The sequence below is a fragment of the Prionailurus viverrinus genome, chromosome A3, assembly GCF_022837055.1.
Source record: "Prionailurus viverrinus isolate Anna chromosome A3, UM_Priviv_1.0, whole genome shotgun sequence".
Classification (NCBI taxonomy): domain Eukaryota; kingdom Metazoa; phylum Chordata; class Mammalia; order Carnivora; family Felidae; genus Prionailurus; species Prionailurus viverrinus.
Window position 1 is genome coordinate 99,944,119 of NC_062563.1, and position 19,402 is coordinate 99,963,520.

At 37.3% G+C, this 19,402-nt stretch overlaps 1 protein-coding gene across 1 annotated transcript in view; it reads left to right on the top strand.

Annotated features, from left to right (window-relative positions):
* Positions 1-19,402, top strand: part of DNAH6 (dynein axonemal heavy chain 6) — a 231,828-nt gene that overhangs the window by 45,456 nt on the left and 166,970 nt on the right. The window contains exons 12-17 of the mRNA XM_047854641.1: positions 2,394-2,514; positions 5,647-5,798; positions 6,612-6,764; positions 10,648-10,899; positions 14,214-14,342; positions 18,682-18,795. Of these exons, the coding sequence (XP_047710597.1) occupies positions 2,394-2,514; positions 5,647-5,798; positions 6,612-6,764; positions 10,648-10,899; positions 14,214-14,342; positions 18,682-18,795 (921 nt within the window). The remainder of the gene's footprint in view (positions 1-2,393; positions 2,515-5,646; positions 5,799-6,611; positions 6,765-10,647; positions 10,900-14,213; positions 14,343-18,681; positions 18,796-19,402) is intronic.

Genomic DNA, 19,402 nt, shown 5'->3' on the forward strand with positions numbered 1-19,402 from the left:
GATTTAGAAGTACAAATTATCTGAGGTGGCTTCACTCCCAGGGGAGAAAATAAGGTTAAGAAGGAAGAAGAGGCGTTATCTAAACATTGGGTGGCATAGGGGAAATGAAACAACTGGTGAAAATTTAAGGTCCTACAAGACAAAAGAGAACCAAAAAAATCAAAGTATACCCAATTTTTCCCCACCACCAAAAAAATTTAAAAATCTGTACATTGCTACACTGACAGAATAGAATACCCTTGAATTATAAATCCTATAAATCACTTCAAATCCACAACCTGAAGAAATGAAGATATATTAAATTCATGTAAAACTACTACAAGAAGAAAACAGAAAGAGAAGATTAAAAGATCTCATGAATGCTCCTTCCTTTCCTTCCCAAAAAACCATGAAACAAAAGCTATGCTACCAACTAAAGTAGATATCCTCAAACAAGCATTTGAATTATGTGTACAATCACATTGAATAAAAAATTCAAAATCAGAAATGGGAAATAAAAAGACAAAATCATCTCAGAAATGAAGCCTAAATTACATGGTGACCAAGGGAGGACAAACTCAAATGAAAATTTAATAATTAGAAGAATAAGAAAAATGAGAATGGAGGAAAGACAGAAAAACAAGGGAATGAAAATAAGCTAGAGATACAAGTAAAAGGGTCAGAGAGAAAATAATTGGAATAGAACAGGCAAAGAAGAAATAATATACATTTAATTGGAGTCTCCAAAGAGGACAAGAAAACATAGGGTAGAGCAAACATTTATAACTGTAGTCCAAGGAAAGAAAACCTGAATCTGTACTGAAAGGGCCTGTAGAGTACCTTGGAAAATTGACCCAGAGCAATCAGTTCTGTCATATATCCTCTTAAAACTATTAGCTTTTAAAGCTCAACACACAAAGGTCAAAGAACTTACAAAGTAAGAGAATTAGACCAGCATCAGACTTCTCAGAAACAGTGTATAAAGCAAGACAATAATAAAACAGCATTTCTTAATGAAACTCAAGGGAAGAAAGTGTGAATCAATAATTTTTATCTATTCAAGATAGTTTTTCAAGTATCAAGGCCATAGAAGGGTCTCCCTGGGACAATTTGGCCATTAAAATAAATACTGATTACAAAAGTATCATAAACCCTTGTGGGCACCTGGGTGTCTCAGTAAGTTAAGTGTCTGACTCACAATTTTGGCTCAGGTCATGATCCCACAGTTCGTAGGTCTGAGCCCTGTGTTGGGATCTGTGCAGACAGTGCAGAGCTTGCTATGGATTCTCTCTCCCTCTGTCTTTGCTCTCTCTCTCTCCCAAAATAAAATAAGTATACTTTAAAAAAAATAAAAGTATCATAAATCCTTGAATAAAATGGAAACACATTAGTCCATATTGTGAATGAAGAAATGAATTGAATGAGAGGGGAAAGCTTTTCCTTAGAGCAGAATGTCAACTAATAAATGTAGAAAGAAAACATAAAGAAAAATCATGATGGCTATCATAGAAACAGTAAGGAATCTCCAATTCATACTAAAATGAGTATGTAAAAGTTCAGTGAGAAACAGTATTTTGTCTCAAAACAGTATTTTGTCTGTATATAAGGTATTTATTGATTTCAGGGAGAAAATAGTAAGTTTGCAGTGATGAAGCCTGACAGACGCCACCTTAACTAACATGTTAACATCTCGGGGACAAATTGATGTTATGTGCCTTCTTCTGTAATGCACTGAGAACATATATCATTTCTGTGGTATTATTACCAAGAATGTATAACTGAAATTATGCATTATAAGATAACACACACACACACACACACACACACACACACACACGAGATACTCTTCAAAATGTAAAGGTCATTTATAAAATGTAAAACCCTTAAAAGACAAGGGTTGAGGGGTGCCTGGGTGGCTCAGTCGGTTAAGCGGCCGACGTCGGCTCAGGTCATGATCTCGCAGTCCATGAGTTCAAGCCCCGTGTCGGGCTCTGTGCTGACAGCTCAGAGCCTGGAGCCTGTTTCGGATTCTGTGTCTCCCTCTCTCTGACCCTCCCCCATTCATGCTCTGTCTCTCTCTGTCTCAAAAATAAATAAACGTTAAAAAATTTTTTTTAAAAAAGACAAGGGTTGAGGAGTTGTTTCAGATTTACAAAATTATAAGTATGCTTCATTTTAATCATAAAGAACAGTTTTCAAAAGTCAGAGTTTAAGATGTGTTTTTTCTTTTACCTCATAAGAGAATCCATTAACTGCTCTTTGACATCAAGGATGGTATCTTCCCTCACTTATGTATCCCTAGGTCAAAGCATATTGTTGGACACAGAGAAGGCATTTGTGTTTATTTTAGTTATATTGAGTTGAATTCTGCTCAGGAAAAAAAATAATTTTATTTGTTTATTTATAACATTTAGGAAACCATACAAGCAGCATTTGAATCTGCCCGATTATATGCAGCTACGTTTGAAAAGTTCCATATATTCTTCAAGGAAAATGAAAGTCTTGATTTACAAGCTCTTAAACTTCAAGAACCTGGTAAGTTTTCCATCTGTCCTTACTAATTATTTTTGAGAGGGATATCAAGGTTTATAGTAGTCTAGTTTCTGTTTATTGGTGTATAGTGACAGAAATGATGACCAAAAAAGTTGGCCTGATAAAAGACAAGTTTATTCATTTCTGGCTTATTTTCTGTAGAATTACTTTTTACCACATCCTCATAGTTGGTATGATTTGATAAATTTACTAAGATTATCTTAAATTTACTAAGATAGATTTAATTTATCCTGGAGAATGTGGCATGTGCACTTGAGAAGAATGTATATTCTGCTGTTGGATGGAATGTTCTATGTATGTCCATTAAGTCCATTTGTTCTAAAATGTGATTCAATTCCATTTCTTTGTTGGTTTTCTGTCTCCATGACCTATTCATTGATGATAGTTAGGTATTAAAGTCCTCTACTATTATTGTATTCTTGTTGATTTCTCTCTTAAGAGCTGATAGTGTTTGCTTAATACATTTCAGTGCTTGGATGTTGGGAGCATATATGTTTATGATTGTTATATCTTCTTGATCTATTGGCCCCTTTATCATTACATAATGGTCTTTGTCTCTTATGATTTTTTACTTCAAGTCTATTTTGTCTGATATCAGTATGGCTGCATCCACTGTCTTTTGGTTACTGCTTGCTTAGAGTATCATCTTCCACCTCTTCACTTTGAGTCTATGTTTTTCACAGCTGAGATGAGTCTTCTGAAAGCAGCATATAATAGGGTCTTATTTTTCAATCCAGCCACCCACTCTGTGCCTTTTTATTGATGAGTTCAATCCATTTACATTTAGGGTGATCATTGATATATGAGGACTTACTACTGCCATTTTATTTTTGTTTTTTTGTTGTTTTGTATCTCTTTCTCTCTCTCTTTTTTTCTTTGTATTTTCTGTTTACCTTTTTAGTTTGGTGGTTTTCTATGATGAATTGGTCTGTTTCTCCCGTGTGTGTGTGTGTGTGTGTGTGTGTGTGTGTGTGTGTGTCTTTGCTTTAGATTTTTGTTTTGTGGCTACTGTGAGGTATTGTATAAAATGTCTCATATAAAATAGTCCTTTTTCTGTTAGTAGTAATTTATCTTCATTTGCCTATACAGGTTCTTTTATTTTCCTCCTCCCCTTCTATATTTATGTTGCAACAATTATCTCTTTATGTTCTGTGAGTTTGTTGCCAAATTATAGTAGCTATAGTTATTTTTAATGCTTTTTTCCTCTAACCTTTATACTATAATTGTTTAACACCCTATTCTAAAATAGAGTTACAGTTTTCTGATTCTATTTATCACCTTACTCAAAGTTTCATGTATTTTTTCATTTCAGGTAGACAAAAGCTCCTTTCAACATTTCTTGTAAGGGAGGTCTAGTAGTGATGAATTCCATTCACTTTTATTTGTCTTAGATCTTTATTTCTTCTTTATATCTGAAGGGTAACTTTGCTAGATAGAGTATTCTTGGCTGGCAATTTTTGTCTTTCAAATACTTGAATACATAATTCTATTCTCTCCCAGCCTGTAGAGTTTCTGCTGAGAACTCTGTTCATAGTCTAATGAATCTAGTAGTTCCTTTGTAGGTTACTTTCTTTTTTTCCCTGGCTGCCTTTAAGATTCTTTATCATTGACTTTTGAAAGTTTTGTAATAATATGTCTTGGAGATGGTCTTTTTGTATTGAGATAGTAAGGTGACCTATTAGCTTCATGAATTTGTATGTCTAGTTCCTACTCCAGGTTTGGGAAGTTCGCAGCCATTATTTCTTTAAATAACCTCTCTACCTCCTCTTTTCTTCTGGTGTACCCATTATTCTGGTGTTGACTCTCCAAATAGAGTCTAACAACACTCATAGGGTTTCTTCATTTTTTAAACGTCTTAGGATTTTAGGAGTTATCTCTCCTTTTCCACCTGAATCAGTTCTAGTCTACTCTGTTTCTAATGCTTGGATCACTATTCTGAACGATAATTACATGATACCATGAAAAAAGACTCTGTGTTCAAATAAGTTTGGAAAATACTAGACCAAGCAACATCATACAGGTTTCCTTACCAGAGGACTTCTCAGATTACTTGATATCTCATTTTGTCAGTTCTCAAAAATACACACATCTAAACCTTCTGAAATGAGTAGGATAGATAATTGTTGACCCTTTTTGTGTTATAAGGAAGCTAAAGCTCAGAAAGATTAAGTGACTTACACAAAGCCAAATATGGGTTAAAGACTTGAGTTTAGGTTTTCTAACACTGCATGTTCTTTATGCTATGTCAAACTTCCCCTTATATTCAGGAGAGGAGTTGACATGAGTAAAGACAAGAATCAACACCCTTTTCTTTTTGGAAAAGGGTTATATAGAGAGAACAGGGAATAGTAAGGAAATCATTCTGACTCAGGTGGAAGAAGCACTTGGATATAAAGTTAGCTAATTTTTTACAGGCTCAGAGCATACAGGATTTTTAAAGACAAGCAAAGTAGTTTAGTATTGCATATGTATTAGAAGGAGCTGTTTTTGACCAACAGTATGATACAATTGTATTCAAAGGTAATCAGGCCTCCAGTGGTTCTAGATAGATTGGAGAAGGGAGAAAATGAAAATGGGAAGATTATCAAACTGCAGCTGTGGCGTATGGCAGATTCACATCAACAAACGCCTCAACCATGAAGTACGAACAGGGTTGGCAGACAGGTGTTGGGAAGAGGAATGGAGATAACTTCAGCTATGCTCAATCTCTTGTATTTTAAACTTTTGTTGTAAATGTCCTCAAAATAGTTTACATGGAGGTGCCATGTGGAAGAACCCTTCCAGTAAGCCCAACTTCAAACCAACTTGACTCAAAAATCCAGTCCATTCCAGACTAGACCCTCTAATGCAGTTACAAATTATTTTTATCTTCCATCTCTTAATAGGAGCCATAAAACATATTTACATTATTGACTATTAGTTTTTTTAGTATAAGATAAGATATAAAGCATTATGAATTAACATTTTGAAGTTATACATGGAATTCTGCATTAGGAAAATAGCATTATAAATATGTATGTAAATTTATTAATGCAATTATTTTTACCATATTCATAATAACCCTTTAAAATTTGATATGATATATTTTATGCCTTATATTATAATTTCATGTAGATGTTAAGTTTTTTGGAGAACAACTGGAAAAATACCACAGACAGCACAAGGACGCAATAGCTCTAAGACCCACCAGAAATGTAGGATTGCTGCTCATTGATACAAAGCTGCTAAAAGAAAAACTAATCCCATCACCTTTGCGATGCTTGGAGGTAATTATGAACTAGGAAACACTTTAATTGTAGTCTGTATAATTATTTTAAAATTTTTCCACCACAAATAGCCTATCTTTATTTTGTAGTATTGCAAATGTTTAAAATTAACATAACCTACTGAGCATCCTTAATATCTAAGAAAAGTCTCTTATTCTCTCTGTCCCAAGCATAGTAGGCTTTCAGATGAGGGAAGGAAGGGCACTTACAGGCCTCAGAGTAGCCTCTTATTCCCCATTCTGTTTTTCTTTGTTGGAGCATTTCAACACTTCCTGCAGAAGAGATATTACTATAACAGCTCAGTGTCCCCATGGGAATGCTGGTTGAGGTCAAGTTTAGGACATCATTTCCTGCTCTGAAACTGTCCCTAAAGATCTGATTATATTTTGGTGAATTGTAGAGGTGAGGAAATTTGTATTGATCCTGAAATAATTTTGATGTCTTCCTTTGGAGCCAGGGTATACCTATAATACTCTCAAATACCTCCAGTGAGACAATGGTAAACCATACCCCACAGGGTAAATCTAGTCCACCATCTGTTTTGTACATACAACCATGACAGTTTGCTTTTGTATTATCTATGGTTGCTTTCTCACTACAAGGGCAGAGTTGAGTAATTGTAACAGAGATGGTATGTCGTACAAATCTAAAATATTTACTATCTGATCCTTACAGAAAGCCTCTGCTGACCCCTAGTGTAAATGACAGAAGACAGAGCCAATATCTGCTAATTTAATTAGAATTTATTTAAAATATTTATTAAAGTGGCAATATTTAAATAGTTATGATTTACATTTTCTTTTTCTTTCCTAGGTGCTAAATTATATGCTTCCTCATCAAAGCAAGAAAAAAGTGGATGCCATTATCTCTGAGGCACAAGATGCAGAGTATAAACTTGAATTTGTTCCAACTACCACCATAGAATATGTTAACAGCTTAGTATTTCTTGATGAAATTCAGGAAAGGGTAGGTTGATTTTTATATGACTCAACATTCCAGACCTTGTGGTAGGTAAGGAAAACAAATAAAAATTGAGGGACTGAAGGTCAACAAACAGCTATCAAAATATTAGAACACTTTCAGACAATATAATTGAATACCCTACATCACAGCAATAATGGCAGCTAACACTGATCAAACTCTCACCACTAGTCAAGAATTGCACTAATGTTTTAAATATATATTACATTTTTAATCCTCACAAAAACTTAAGAAGTGTAGATAATTTTTATTCTCATTCCATAGATGAGGAAACAGACACTAAAAATGGTTATATTGTCCAAGATCACAAAGCTTGTTACATGGTAGAGCTGGGTCTACCCAGCTCTGGGTCTCTGACTGCAAAGTCAGTGCTCTCAATCATGGTTTATTGCAAGTCTTCTTTGTGATCAATGATCATGGAATTGTAATCTATATATTGGTCATAATGGAAGTCTTGACCCTTAACCCATATCTGCATGATAGTCAAGAACCTCACCATTAGGAATAAAACCCAATTCAAACTAGCTTACATAGGGAGGTAGAAGTTGGGAGAGAAGAGTAGATATGGGACTCAAGTGGTGCCGGTGAGAGGGTCGTATCTCTCTCTCTCTCTCTCTCTCTCTCTCTCTCTCTCTCTCTCACACACACACACACACACATACACACACACACACACACACACACACACACACACACTCTTTTGTTGATCAGCTCACTGGCTCTTTCTCTCTCTTTCTCTCTCTCTCTCACACACACACTTAGACCTTTGTCTCCCTTATTTCTTTCTCTCTAGAAATTTGGTTTCCTCCTCACAGGATCTTCCCTGTGACAGGCAACCTAGCATTTAATTTCAGTTGTCATTTTTCATAAGCTTTCATTCATATCAATTGACATTTGAAATAGAGGTAAATTATTTTCTTAAATATCTGGAAATTGAAGATATGTTACAAATAAAAAATGTGCACTGAGTAAGATAAGTCATTAACCACTAGATAGTCTGTTACATATTCTTAACAGTAAAGGCTGTTTCATGGTCCCATAAAAGTAACCATTTTTGACATTTTTGAATTTATTTTTATATTGAAGTAGAGTTGACGCACAATGTTATATTAGTTTCAGGTGTATAACCCAGTGATTCACTAATTTAAATGTAACAATTTTGTGTCTCATTTAAAGAAGCTCATCTTCACAAAAGGGCAGGTATTGTGGCTTTTCCTCAGATGTACATATATATTATCTCAGGAGTCTAGAGATGCCAATTTGTAGTCAATTTGTAGTCATTAAGGTGCTTTGGATAAATAACTAAACCTCAATGAGCTAGCTTAGGCCAAGGGGGCCCTATTTAAGGATTCAGTAGTATGGAACCCTACCCCTTCATCAAAAAGGTAAGTAGGCTTAGGAATTTACCAGAACCAGTAATGAGAAGACTGTAGGAAATCCAGGTAGTTCTTTCTCTCCAGCCTTTCTTTCTGCATCTCTCTAAAGATCTGATCTGCTTCTCTTTCTCTACAGACTTGCTGCTTCTGCTTCTTCATCCCACAGCAGCAAACATGGCTGACAGCAGCTCCCAAGTTACATACTGCAAGTCTAGCCAGCCACCAAGAGAGAGAGAGAATCTCTCTCTCTCTCCCCCCAATATTAATTTTCAATGTCTATTAAATGCATTCAGCTTCCCACCTCCATCCTGTTATATAAGCTATGACAGGAAGTTAGGATCACATTGCAGAGGGTAAATTGCTCTCACTCTGTTGTTCCTGAACAGGAGACTTGATGCGCCATGCAGAAAACCCAGACTGTGTCCTCCCCACCAAGTTGTGTGTGCATTTCTGGGTGTTGTGTTGGGGAGGCAGTTTCCCTTAGGGAGACGTTCTCCATACATGAACAGCTTTTTTTTGGAATTCAGAAAGTGTAGTGAACACCCACTTACAGAGGACAGGGGTTACAACAATGAGTAAATCTGCCTTCAAGGAGCTCAGAGTCTATAATGAAAGCAGATAATTATTATATAATATGTATAGGTACAGGATACTGTTGTAGGACTGGGAGGAGTTGTGGTCATTCTTGGCTATGAATCACAGAAGGCTTTGTGGAAGATGGCATATTCAAGCTATGTCCTAGAATACATCTACTCAAGTAGGATTCCAAGGAGACGGAAACTGTGTGCAAAGACCTGAGGCAGCATGACAAGAGCAGGATGTGGCAATTGGTACACGATGGAAAAAGGGTGCTTGGTAGAGAAAGCTGATAAATTGTAGCTAAAGCTATATTTTTCAAGGATAGGAGAGAAGGAATGGATTCTAGTAAATTTACTTAGTAGAATTGAAAGGACTAAGTGGGCAACTGAACGTGGGGACAGCAAGAGAAGTCTATGACCACTCTTGGATATCTTTCTGCAGGGAACAGGTATCATTAACCAGTATGAGTGTGGTAGGCCACATAATCACTGTCTGACCAGGCCAATTTTGAGAGTGAATGAGGCACTATTAATCATTCTGCCAGGATATTAAGTGTAAACCAAGACGCTCTCAGAGAAACATGGGCATATGTTTATGCCAAGTATAGGAAACATAGGAAGATGAACAGATCTTGGTGTACAGAAACTTAGTTCTATTTATTACTTGTTTAAGATGTTATTAAGACGTTCAACTTTGGGTTGTAAGTAACAAAAACTCACATAGTTAGCTTGGAAAGATGAGAACATTTATTCTAAGTTTGCAGGGTTATCTTCTGGAATCCAAAGGCATGTATAGAGCCTAGCCTTAAAAGAGGATAGGAACTTAGAACTAGAGAAGCATAAATAAACCAGAAAGGCCTTTCTCTTTCCATCTCTCATCTCTGCTTCTCTCTAGAATGCTGGTTCTGGAGGGATGAGCCCAGATCAGCAGCATTAGTATCAGCAGGAAACTCAGAAATGTATATTCTCAGGCTCCACCCTAGATCTTCTGAATCAGAAGCTCAGGGGAAGGGCTCAGCAATCTGTTGAGCAAGGTGATTGTGAATCTCAAGCTAACGGTTGGGAACCATTTCTCTAAAAGCCTCTCTGCAGTTCTCATGTCAACGACATGCTTTGTTTCTACATGGAAACAAATGGCCTCTGCCAACACCTACTGTCTAATTCTTCCCATGTTCAGAGAGAGGGCAGACTCAGCCCAGTTCATGAAGTCCCAGTTTTGTGCTGCTTGGTTCAGCTTGTGGCCAGGAGGTTGGGTCAAGTTGTCCAAACATGGCTGCTCCCTGTATAACCATGTGGCAGAGTGGAAAAGAGAAGGCTTCCCCCAAAACCGGAGAGTCCCTTCCCACAAAATTAGGAAAGGCACTGTCCACTGAAGGTGGGACATCAAAGCGAAGATGTTTAATAGTCAGTTGAAGGTAGCAAAAGTATTTATTAAAGGATAGTGGGGAACACGCGGTCAGAACCATGACCTGTGCACGCCTCAGGAGCTGCTCTGGACAATCCCTGCTCAGCACACATGTCTGGAAGCTCAAATGCTACAACTAAGCACCCTGATGGTACATGCTGTCTCTGAAAACTAAATATTGGCACTGTTTACTGTTTAATGCTTGGCAAGAAAAGAGAGAGAGAGAGAGAGAGAGAGAGAGAGAGAGAAAATAAACATTTATAAGAGTAATACTAACTGTGCTCAGCTCTGAACAACCTACCTCCTGGGCCTGACTACCTGTATTGTAGCAATCACTGTATTTATCACTCAGCAGGGTTCAGCCAGTTTGATCGTAATGTTAAGCATATGCCTCAGGTGCTGGCTATGATGTTCATAGTGCACAGTGGCTATCTCCTATTAGATAAAACTGAAAGGGAATATAGGACTCTGATATATTTAATAAGCAACTAGTGTTTCTGTTTATTTAGATCGAGAGCCTTGAAGATGAAGGGAATGTAGTGATTCAAATGTACAAGCTCATTGAACAGTATCAGGTTCCCACACCTCCTGAAGACTTTGCTGTTTTTGCTACTATGAAGCCATCCATTGTTGCAGTTCGGAATGCCATTGATAAATCTGTGGGTGACAGAGAAACAAGCATTAAGCAGTTTTCTCTGCATTTGGGTAGAGATCTTGAAGACCTAACCAATGAAGTGAATGAAGTAAAGCTACACGCACAGGTAAACTAAAGCAGGATTTAAAAAAAAATAATCTGTGAGGGGTGCCTGGGTGGCTCAGTCGGTTAAGCGTCTGACTTCGGCTCGGGTCATGATCTTGCAGTCCGTGAATTTGAGCCCCACATCGGGCTCTGTGCTGACAGCTCAGAACCTGGAGCCTGCTTCGGATTCTGTCTTCCTCTCTGTCCTTACTCCACTCACATACACTATCTTTCTCTTAACAAATAAATAAGCATTAAAAAAAATTTTTTTAAATAAGTAAAAATAAAAAAATAATCTGTGTAAAATTTGACTATTATATTTTAATTAAACTATTTAAGGATCATATTTCATTTCAATCCAATTTAACTTTTATTTTTTTGTGGTTTCATTTTAACCAAGTAACAATGTCTTTGAGCTGCTATTTAAAATTGAATGTGTTTCTGAACCTCTAAGTGCTGAATTAATTCCAGAACATTGCAAGTAAAGTGTATATATTTTCTTTTTCCTGACTTGTATTTATTATTTTGAAATGAGTGCTTTTATAACTTTTTAACATATTTTGTAGCTATTGTCACAATTTTAAAATTTGCTTTGCTACATATTAGAAAATTCCCATTTAGGAGGAAGCATAGTATATTGATAAATTATAATGAAGAATATTTGGTTAACTTGCAACAATTTTACTACCCAAAAGATACAAGGGGAATTTTTAAGAGATTTCTGGGTGATTCTTACCAGAAGCACGCATGAAAATATAATTTTGTAATGATCTACTATTTTGTTATTAACATACACTAAATCTTATCACAGAAGTATAAACCAGATAAAGTTATAATCAAATAAGAAAAACTGGGAAAATCTCAATGTCCATCAACAGAGGAGGAAGAAAATGTGTTAGGGTACATTTGCTCAAAGAAATACAATGCAGACATTAAAGATTACGATATACACTTATACATATTGACATGGAAACATAAAAGTAGCTAACATTTATTGTGCGCTTACTATGTGTCAGGTATTATTCTAAGGACTTGCTATCATTTTTATTTTTATCTGGAAACAGTCTTGTATTTTTCACTAGAAAAAAAAAAACTGTAATGACTTTACAACTTCATGAATTATCAGAAAATGGAACACACCCAAGTATCCATTACTCATGTCAAGAACCATAATGTTACTGCTACCTTTAGGATGCCCTCTAACCACTAGCCCTTTCTTTCTTTCCAAAGGCAGCCACTACCCTCAACTCTAATGCTATAAATCAAGTTTGCCTGTTTATGAACTTCAATTAAATAGAATCATACAGTATGCCCTTTATTTGATTTTGTTACAGTCCTAAGATTCATCTGTGATGCTGTGACTAGATGTAGTTTATCTACCTTTGTTGCTAAATAGTATTTCAGGGGCGCCTGGGTGGCTCAGTCGGTTAAGCGTCCAACTTCGGCTCAGGTCATGATCTCACGGTTTGTGGGTTCAAGCCCCGCGTCAGGCTCCATGCTGATGGCTCGGGGCCTGGAGCCTGCTTCGGATTCTGTGTCTCCCTCTCTCTCTGCTCCTCCCCACTCGTGCTCTGTGTCTCTCTCAAAAATAAATAAACATTAAAAAAATTAAAAAAAAATAGTATTTCGTTCTATGCCACAATTCAATTATTCCATGGTTGATGGAAATTGGGGTTGTTCACAGTTTTTGACAATAATGAATAATGCCTCTTGGAACATTCTTATATATGTTTCCATGTTTTACTCATTTAATGCTCAGAGCACTTATAAAGTTTTATCATTTACCTTTTATAGAGAAGAAAACAGGGACAGGTTAAGTAACTTACCCAGGGTCACACAAATAACAGAGGGAGAAACCAGGATTCAAGCTTAGACATTCTACTTCCAATGGTTGCTAGTCTGCTGTTAACTATATAAATGCATGTGGATTGCTAGAGAGAGCAAGTGCCAGCAAGTGCTTCTGTGTGATCATGCATGATGCACACACACACAAGTGACAGCAGAGGTTCTCTCAGCAAGTGCTTCTTTCATAGAGGGTTTGGAATGAATTCATTATCACCCTTGAGCAAAGAACTACAACTTTATTATTTTCATGAATGACACCATCTTGCTGTCAAGACCTCTACTCCTGCTGACGGAGGGAGTTGGAGAAAAAAACCTAAGTGTGACAGTTGATGATAACTCAGTTTATTTCAGTTTGAAATGTCCATTTCATTCTAGCTTGGTCTCTTTTTGATAGATTTTAATTCAATTCACAATGCCTCTCAGACATTTCTTCACCCCTGCTATCAGCATCTCCCACCTCTTGCTCCAGAAGTGGGAGTCTGAATTTCCTCCTGGTGGATGGAGGGAAGGGGCATCCAGTTCTCTTCCTACTTTTGGACCACAGGACTTCCAGTGCAGTTTGGCTGGGCTGGGCCCGGTTGTCCCAGGCAGCTGTTAGCTAAGGGTCTTTCTTGGTTCTTTAGGTACCATGTTGACCACTGCTGCTGTAGTCCATCATTTCTACCATAGTCTACAGTCTCAAGTGATCTATCACCTTCTTATCCTGACCTCAGACTGCTTCTGGTCCACCAGTCCTTGTAGCAGTTCCCATCACTAGATTCAAGCACATGAGAACTTCATTATTCACTATGTGCCAGACCAAGCTAGGAGACACCAGAGTGTCAACACAAGGCCCGTCTGCCTGGACACTTCCCTTAGCTGTTTCTAGAACATGTTGCCCTTTTGAGTGCAGTATCATACTGAATCAGAAATTAGCCTCCCAAACTATGGCTATAATAGTTCTCAGATTCTCCCAATTTCTCAGATTCTCCCAAACCTAGTTAGGTGCTTCTTCTTTGCATCTGAACCTTTTCATTCCCATTCACTGGACAGAGTTTCAACCCCAACAGGTCAGGCAGAAAACTTACGTCTGACCACTTATTCTTTATCTTCTCTCTTCCTACCTCTCAGAAATCAAAGGCTTTCTATTTCTGTTATTGTAAAAAGAAAATTTCCCTTAGATCATGTCCTCTTCCTTCTTTCCCCTATTGCGTGCATCTCTCCTTACCTGAAGTCTTGTTGAAGTGTAGGAAATGAAAGTAGAAGAGGGAAAATATACTAGGTCCTATTGAAAAACAATGGTGTCCCCATAACACTTCTTTATACATTTTTATACTTTTCACGATGTACATATATTGTTTTTAAATGCAAGAAAGACAGCCACTTTAACATTTTCTAAAAATCAGAGTGAAAAGAATTAGAAAAAATATTTTTGGAAGTGTTTATGAATTCACTTAATGATCCATATGAAAAAGTAGGAATGACTAATCAAAAATTATCTTAATTTTACAGGATCCACAGATCTTAGATATTACTGCTGACCAAGACAAAATAAAGCTCATGTTGCACGATCTGCAGTTGGTTCTAGATGATCTTCAAAAACGTGCATTTCAATATAAATCCTATCAGAAGAATTTTAAGGTAAGAACAGCTCTACACATCTGTTTTTAAAACATATGCATAGAAATGGCATTCATGCACAAACACCCTCAGCAATATAGTTCTAAACATTCAATGTTGGGATGCCTATGTGCTAGGCACTGTGCTGGAATGGTCTGAAATGCAAATATGAAGTGTTCTCTGAATTTGAAGTGTTTAAAGATTAGTACACATGAGAGATAAAATATCTTTCTTAATATAAAATAATGATGAATTATAGATAAACTCTCAGACCAGGGACTACAGTTTCTATGTTAAAATATGTATGTTCTGGGCACCAGGTGGCTCAGTCAGTTAGGTATCAGACTTCAGCTCAGGTCGTGATCTCATGGTGCATGGGTTCGAGCCCCACATCAGGCTCTGTGCTGACAGCTCAGAGCCTGGAGCCTGCTTCGGATTCTGTGTGTGTGTGTGTGTGTGTCTCTCTCTGCCCCTCCCCTGCTCATGTTCTGTCTCTATCTCTCAAGAATAAATAAACATTAAAAAAATTTTTTTTAATAAAAATAAAAAAATAATATATGTAGGGGCACCTGGGTAGCTCGGTCATTTGAGCGTCTGACTTCAGCTCAGGTCATGATCTCACAGTCTGTGAGTTAGAGCCCCATGTTGGGCTCTGTGCTGTCAGTTCAGAGCCTGGAGCTTGCTTTGGATTCTGTGTCTCCCTCTCTCTCTGCCTCTTCCCCACTCACGCTCTGTCTCTATCAAAACATGAGTAAACGTTTAAAAAAATTTTTTTAAAATATATGTATGTAGATTTTTTTTAAATAAAATTTTTTTTAACGTTTATTTATTTTTGAGACAGAGAAGACAGAGCATGAATGGGGGAGGGTCAGAGAGAGGGAGACACAGAATCTGAAACAGGCTCCAGACTCTGAGCTGTCAGCACAGAGCCCGACGCGGGGCTCGAACTCACGGACCGTGAGATCATGACCTGAGCCGAAGTCGGCCGCCTAACCGACTGAGCCACCCAAGCGCCCCACGTATGTAGATTTTTAATTGTGGTCAGTTAAAACCCTTCTAGTATTTCTTAAGTAATAATCGAGCTTCTTTTACATTCCTGGGTGTGTTATGATTCCATGAATATTTCCTGAATTGCCCTGGTTTGATGTGCCAGTTTAGTGAAACAAGAGACTTTGGCTAAGCCAGGGGATAGGATCCTAAAAAAAAGGGTAGGTTTCAAAGGCTAAATGATATGCCTCAAAAAATGAAGAGAAATGACTAAAAGCTATAAGTGCCAAAGAGACCAAAAAGAAGGGAATGGAAAAGAAAAGATTCCTAGAGTCAAAACCAGGGAACCACCAGCAGTGAGAGAGGTGTTGTTAGTCTCCCCAATAGTCTTGGAGGAATGACTGGACCTCACATGGGAATGTACCTATTTTCCAGAGCCCCAAATGGATGGCCAGCAAGTTTCTGAGGAGCTCTCCACTCCAGAGCCCAGGGCTTGGTGGGGGCAATCTGCAGAATAATGACTGTGGCACTAGACAATGTGACTGGTGCAGTACTTGAGATTTGTACGTTGGAAAACTAGGATTCAAAATTGTTAAGTTAACTAATCTACAAGATAGGACAGTATGCAGTAGGAACTGAGGTACCAAGGAAACACTGCTTCATAAAAAGTTATAACTAACAGGTGGCCACTTCTTGGCTCAGAAGGGATAGCATTGCTTGAGACAGAGCCTGAAATAAAAGTGTGTCCCCCACTTTCCACACTCTGTATCTATACTTGATTAATTCTTCTTTCATGATCAATTCAGGTCTCACCTTCCTTCTGCAGCTCTCAATCATTTGGGAGATAGGAGTGAAGACCTAACTGGCCTAAGAAATTATTTCTAATTCTTATTTAAAACAAGGCTAGATCCCTAATGTCAGGGTGATGTTGGATCCATAAAATGAGTTTGGAAGTATTCCCACCTCTTCAGTTTTCTTTGAAAAGTCTGAGAAGCTAAAGTAGACATCCAGATGGCCAACAGGCATATGAAAAGATGCTCAACGTCGCTCCTCATCAGGGAAATACAAATTAAAACCACACTCAGATATCACCTCATGCCAGTCAGAGTGGTCACAATGAACAAATTAGGAGACTATAGATGCTGGAGAGGATGTGGAGAAACGGGAACCCTCTTGCACTGTTGGTGGGAATGCAAATTGGTGCAGCCACTCTGGAAAACAGTGTGGAGGTTCCTCAGAAAATTAAAAATAGACCTACCCTATGACCCAGCAGTAGCACTGCTAGGAATTTACCCAAGGGATACAGGAGTACTGATGCATAGGGGCACTTGTACCCCAATGTTTATAGCAGCACTCTCAACAATAGCCAAATTATGGAAAGAGCCTAAATGTCCATCTACTGATGAATGGATAAAGAAATTGTGGTTTATATACACAATGGAGTACTACGTGGCAATGAGAAAGAATGAAATATGGCCCTTTGTAGCAATGTGGATGGAACTGGAGAGTGTGATGCTAAGTGAAATAAGCCATACAGAGAAAGACAGATACCATATGTTTTCACTCTTATGTGGATCCTGAGAAACGTAACAGAAACCCATGGAGGAGGGGAAGGAAAAAAAAAAGAGGTTAGAGTGGGAGAGAGCCAAAGCATAAGAGACTCTTAAAAACTGAGAACAGACTGAGGGTTGATGGGGGTGGGAGGGACAGGAGGGTGGGTGATGGGTATTGAGGAGGGCACCTTTTGGGATGAGCACTGGGTGTTGTATGGAAACCAATTTGACAATAAATTTCATATATTGAAAAAAAAAGAAAAAAGAAAAGTCTGAGAAAGACTGGCATTAATTCTTTAAATGTTTGGTAGGATTCACCAGTAAAGCCATCTGCTCCTGGAGCCATCTGCTTTTGGACTTCTCTGTGTTGGGAGGTGTTTGATTATTGGTTCAATCTCCTTATTTGTTTTTGGTCTATTTAGATTTTCTATTTTTTTCTGAATCAGTCTTGGTAGATTATATGTTTCTAGGAATTTGTCCATTTCTTTTAACTGAATTAGTTTGCTGCCATAAAATTGTTCATAGTAGTCCCTTATCATCCTTTGTATTTCTGTGGTATCAGGTATGGTATTTCCTATGATTTTATTTGAGTATAATATCTTTTTTTCTTAGTTTAGTTGGATGCTTGTCAATTTTGTTTATCTTTTTTGAAAAACCAATTCTTAATTTCTTTGATCTTTTCTATTTTTCTAGTCTCTATTTCATTTATTTCTACTCTGATCTTTATTTCCTTCCTTCTACTAATTTTGGGCTTAGTTTGTTCTTCTTTTTCAAGTTCCTTGTTGTGTAAAGTTGTTTAAGATCTTTCCATTTTTTTCAATATACACATGTATCACTATAAACTTACCTCTCAAAACTGCTTTTCCAGTATCCCAGAGGTTTAGACATCCTGTGTTTCCATTTTCATTTGTTTCAAGATTTTTTTTTTTAATTTCTCTTTGGTTTCCCCTTTGACCTACTGGTTGGTCTGGAGTATGTTGTTTATTTTCCAAATGCTTGTAAATTTGCCAGCGTTCCTCTTGTTGATTTCTAGTTTCACACTATTGTGTTTGAGAAAGATACTTGGTATGATTCTAATCTTAAATTTGCTAAGACTTGTTTTGTGGCCTATCATATACTCTGTCCTGGGGAATGTTCCATGTACACTTGAAAAGAATGTGTATTCTGTTGCTGTTGGATGGAATATTCAAAGCCTTAGCTTATCACAGGGCTCAGTTTCTGTGCAAACAACCCCCCCTGGGGGTTTGCCCACTTCTAAGCCAAGTCAGTTTTAATACACTTCTCATGAAAACAGCTTCTTCAGATTTTCTTGCAGTCTTTCTTTATGGGGTTCATATACAGCCCACAGGGTCAGAAGGAAGTAAGAAACCAGACTGTTCTTTCCATCTTAAAGCTCCCCAGCCCCTCCACCAGCTACTTCACAGACATCTCTGTCTTCTGTCATCTAGGGATACATGCCCCAAAGAAAATCAGTACCTCTGAAGACTCATTTGTTTTCCTAAAAAGGCCAGGCATGTATGATCCAACTTGAAAAAGAATGCCCATGGTACTCATAATATTTATGTTTTTGCAGAATATTTAAGTTTTAAGGAAATATAAAACGTCATATTTTTTCACTCAATTGGAAATTTGAACATACATGGGGTGTGTGATTTGTTTTGTTTTTTTCATTTGTTTCTATCTCTCTTTTTCTTTCCCCATTTAGGACCCACCCACATTCTGCTAAGTGTCACTATATCAAGAATTACTAATAGGAGGGTAACATAAGATCTTTATACCTGAAAACTAAATAGTGCATTTTGCCTATTATATTTTTAAAGATAGAAGTATCCAAGTTTGAAGCTTTGGAAGAAGTTAGTGCTGAGTTGAAGCTCAAACAATTGCTCTGGGATTCTTTATCTGAATGGGATCAACTCCAACAAGAATGGTTAAAGGTAAAACACACACACACCACACACACACACACACACACCAAAAAAACCCTCTCAATCCTGAAATCATTTTTTATTAATTAAATTTAAAATCCTAATAATATGAATTATGATTTTTAACAATCTAGAGTAGTCTTAATTAAGTAAAATATACAATGTTATAATTTTATGAGAATCATGATCAGCTCTCCAGTGAAATGTGCAAAGGTCTTTCTGTCACTGTATACCACAGAGCAGAATGCATTCTTGTAAGGTAGGCTTCCTGAGTCCTCCATTTAAGAAGGCTAAATGAAGGAAGCATCAAAAGACCTCACTGCATGAAGCTTAACTGCTTTGTGGCTTCTGAATACAGTGTTGTCATGATACACTCTACCAAAGTGTTCTTGAGGATTGTAAAATTTTATTTGTGATCTACACACTTTAGATTTGTTAGTTTAGGTTTCTGTTCTTCTTTTGACAACAAAGGAAACCATTTTGTTCACTGTGATGGAATAGAATCAGAGTAATGAGTTCCGAGCTCAACAGTAAATTACTTTAATTAGGGGGGCAAGGACCAACAGCCACCATAGAATTTGGTTTCTAGGGTCTACCAAAAATTCAAATCTTGATA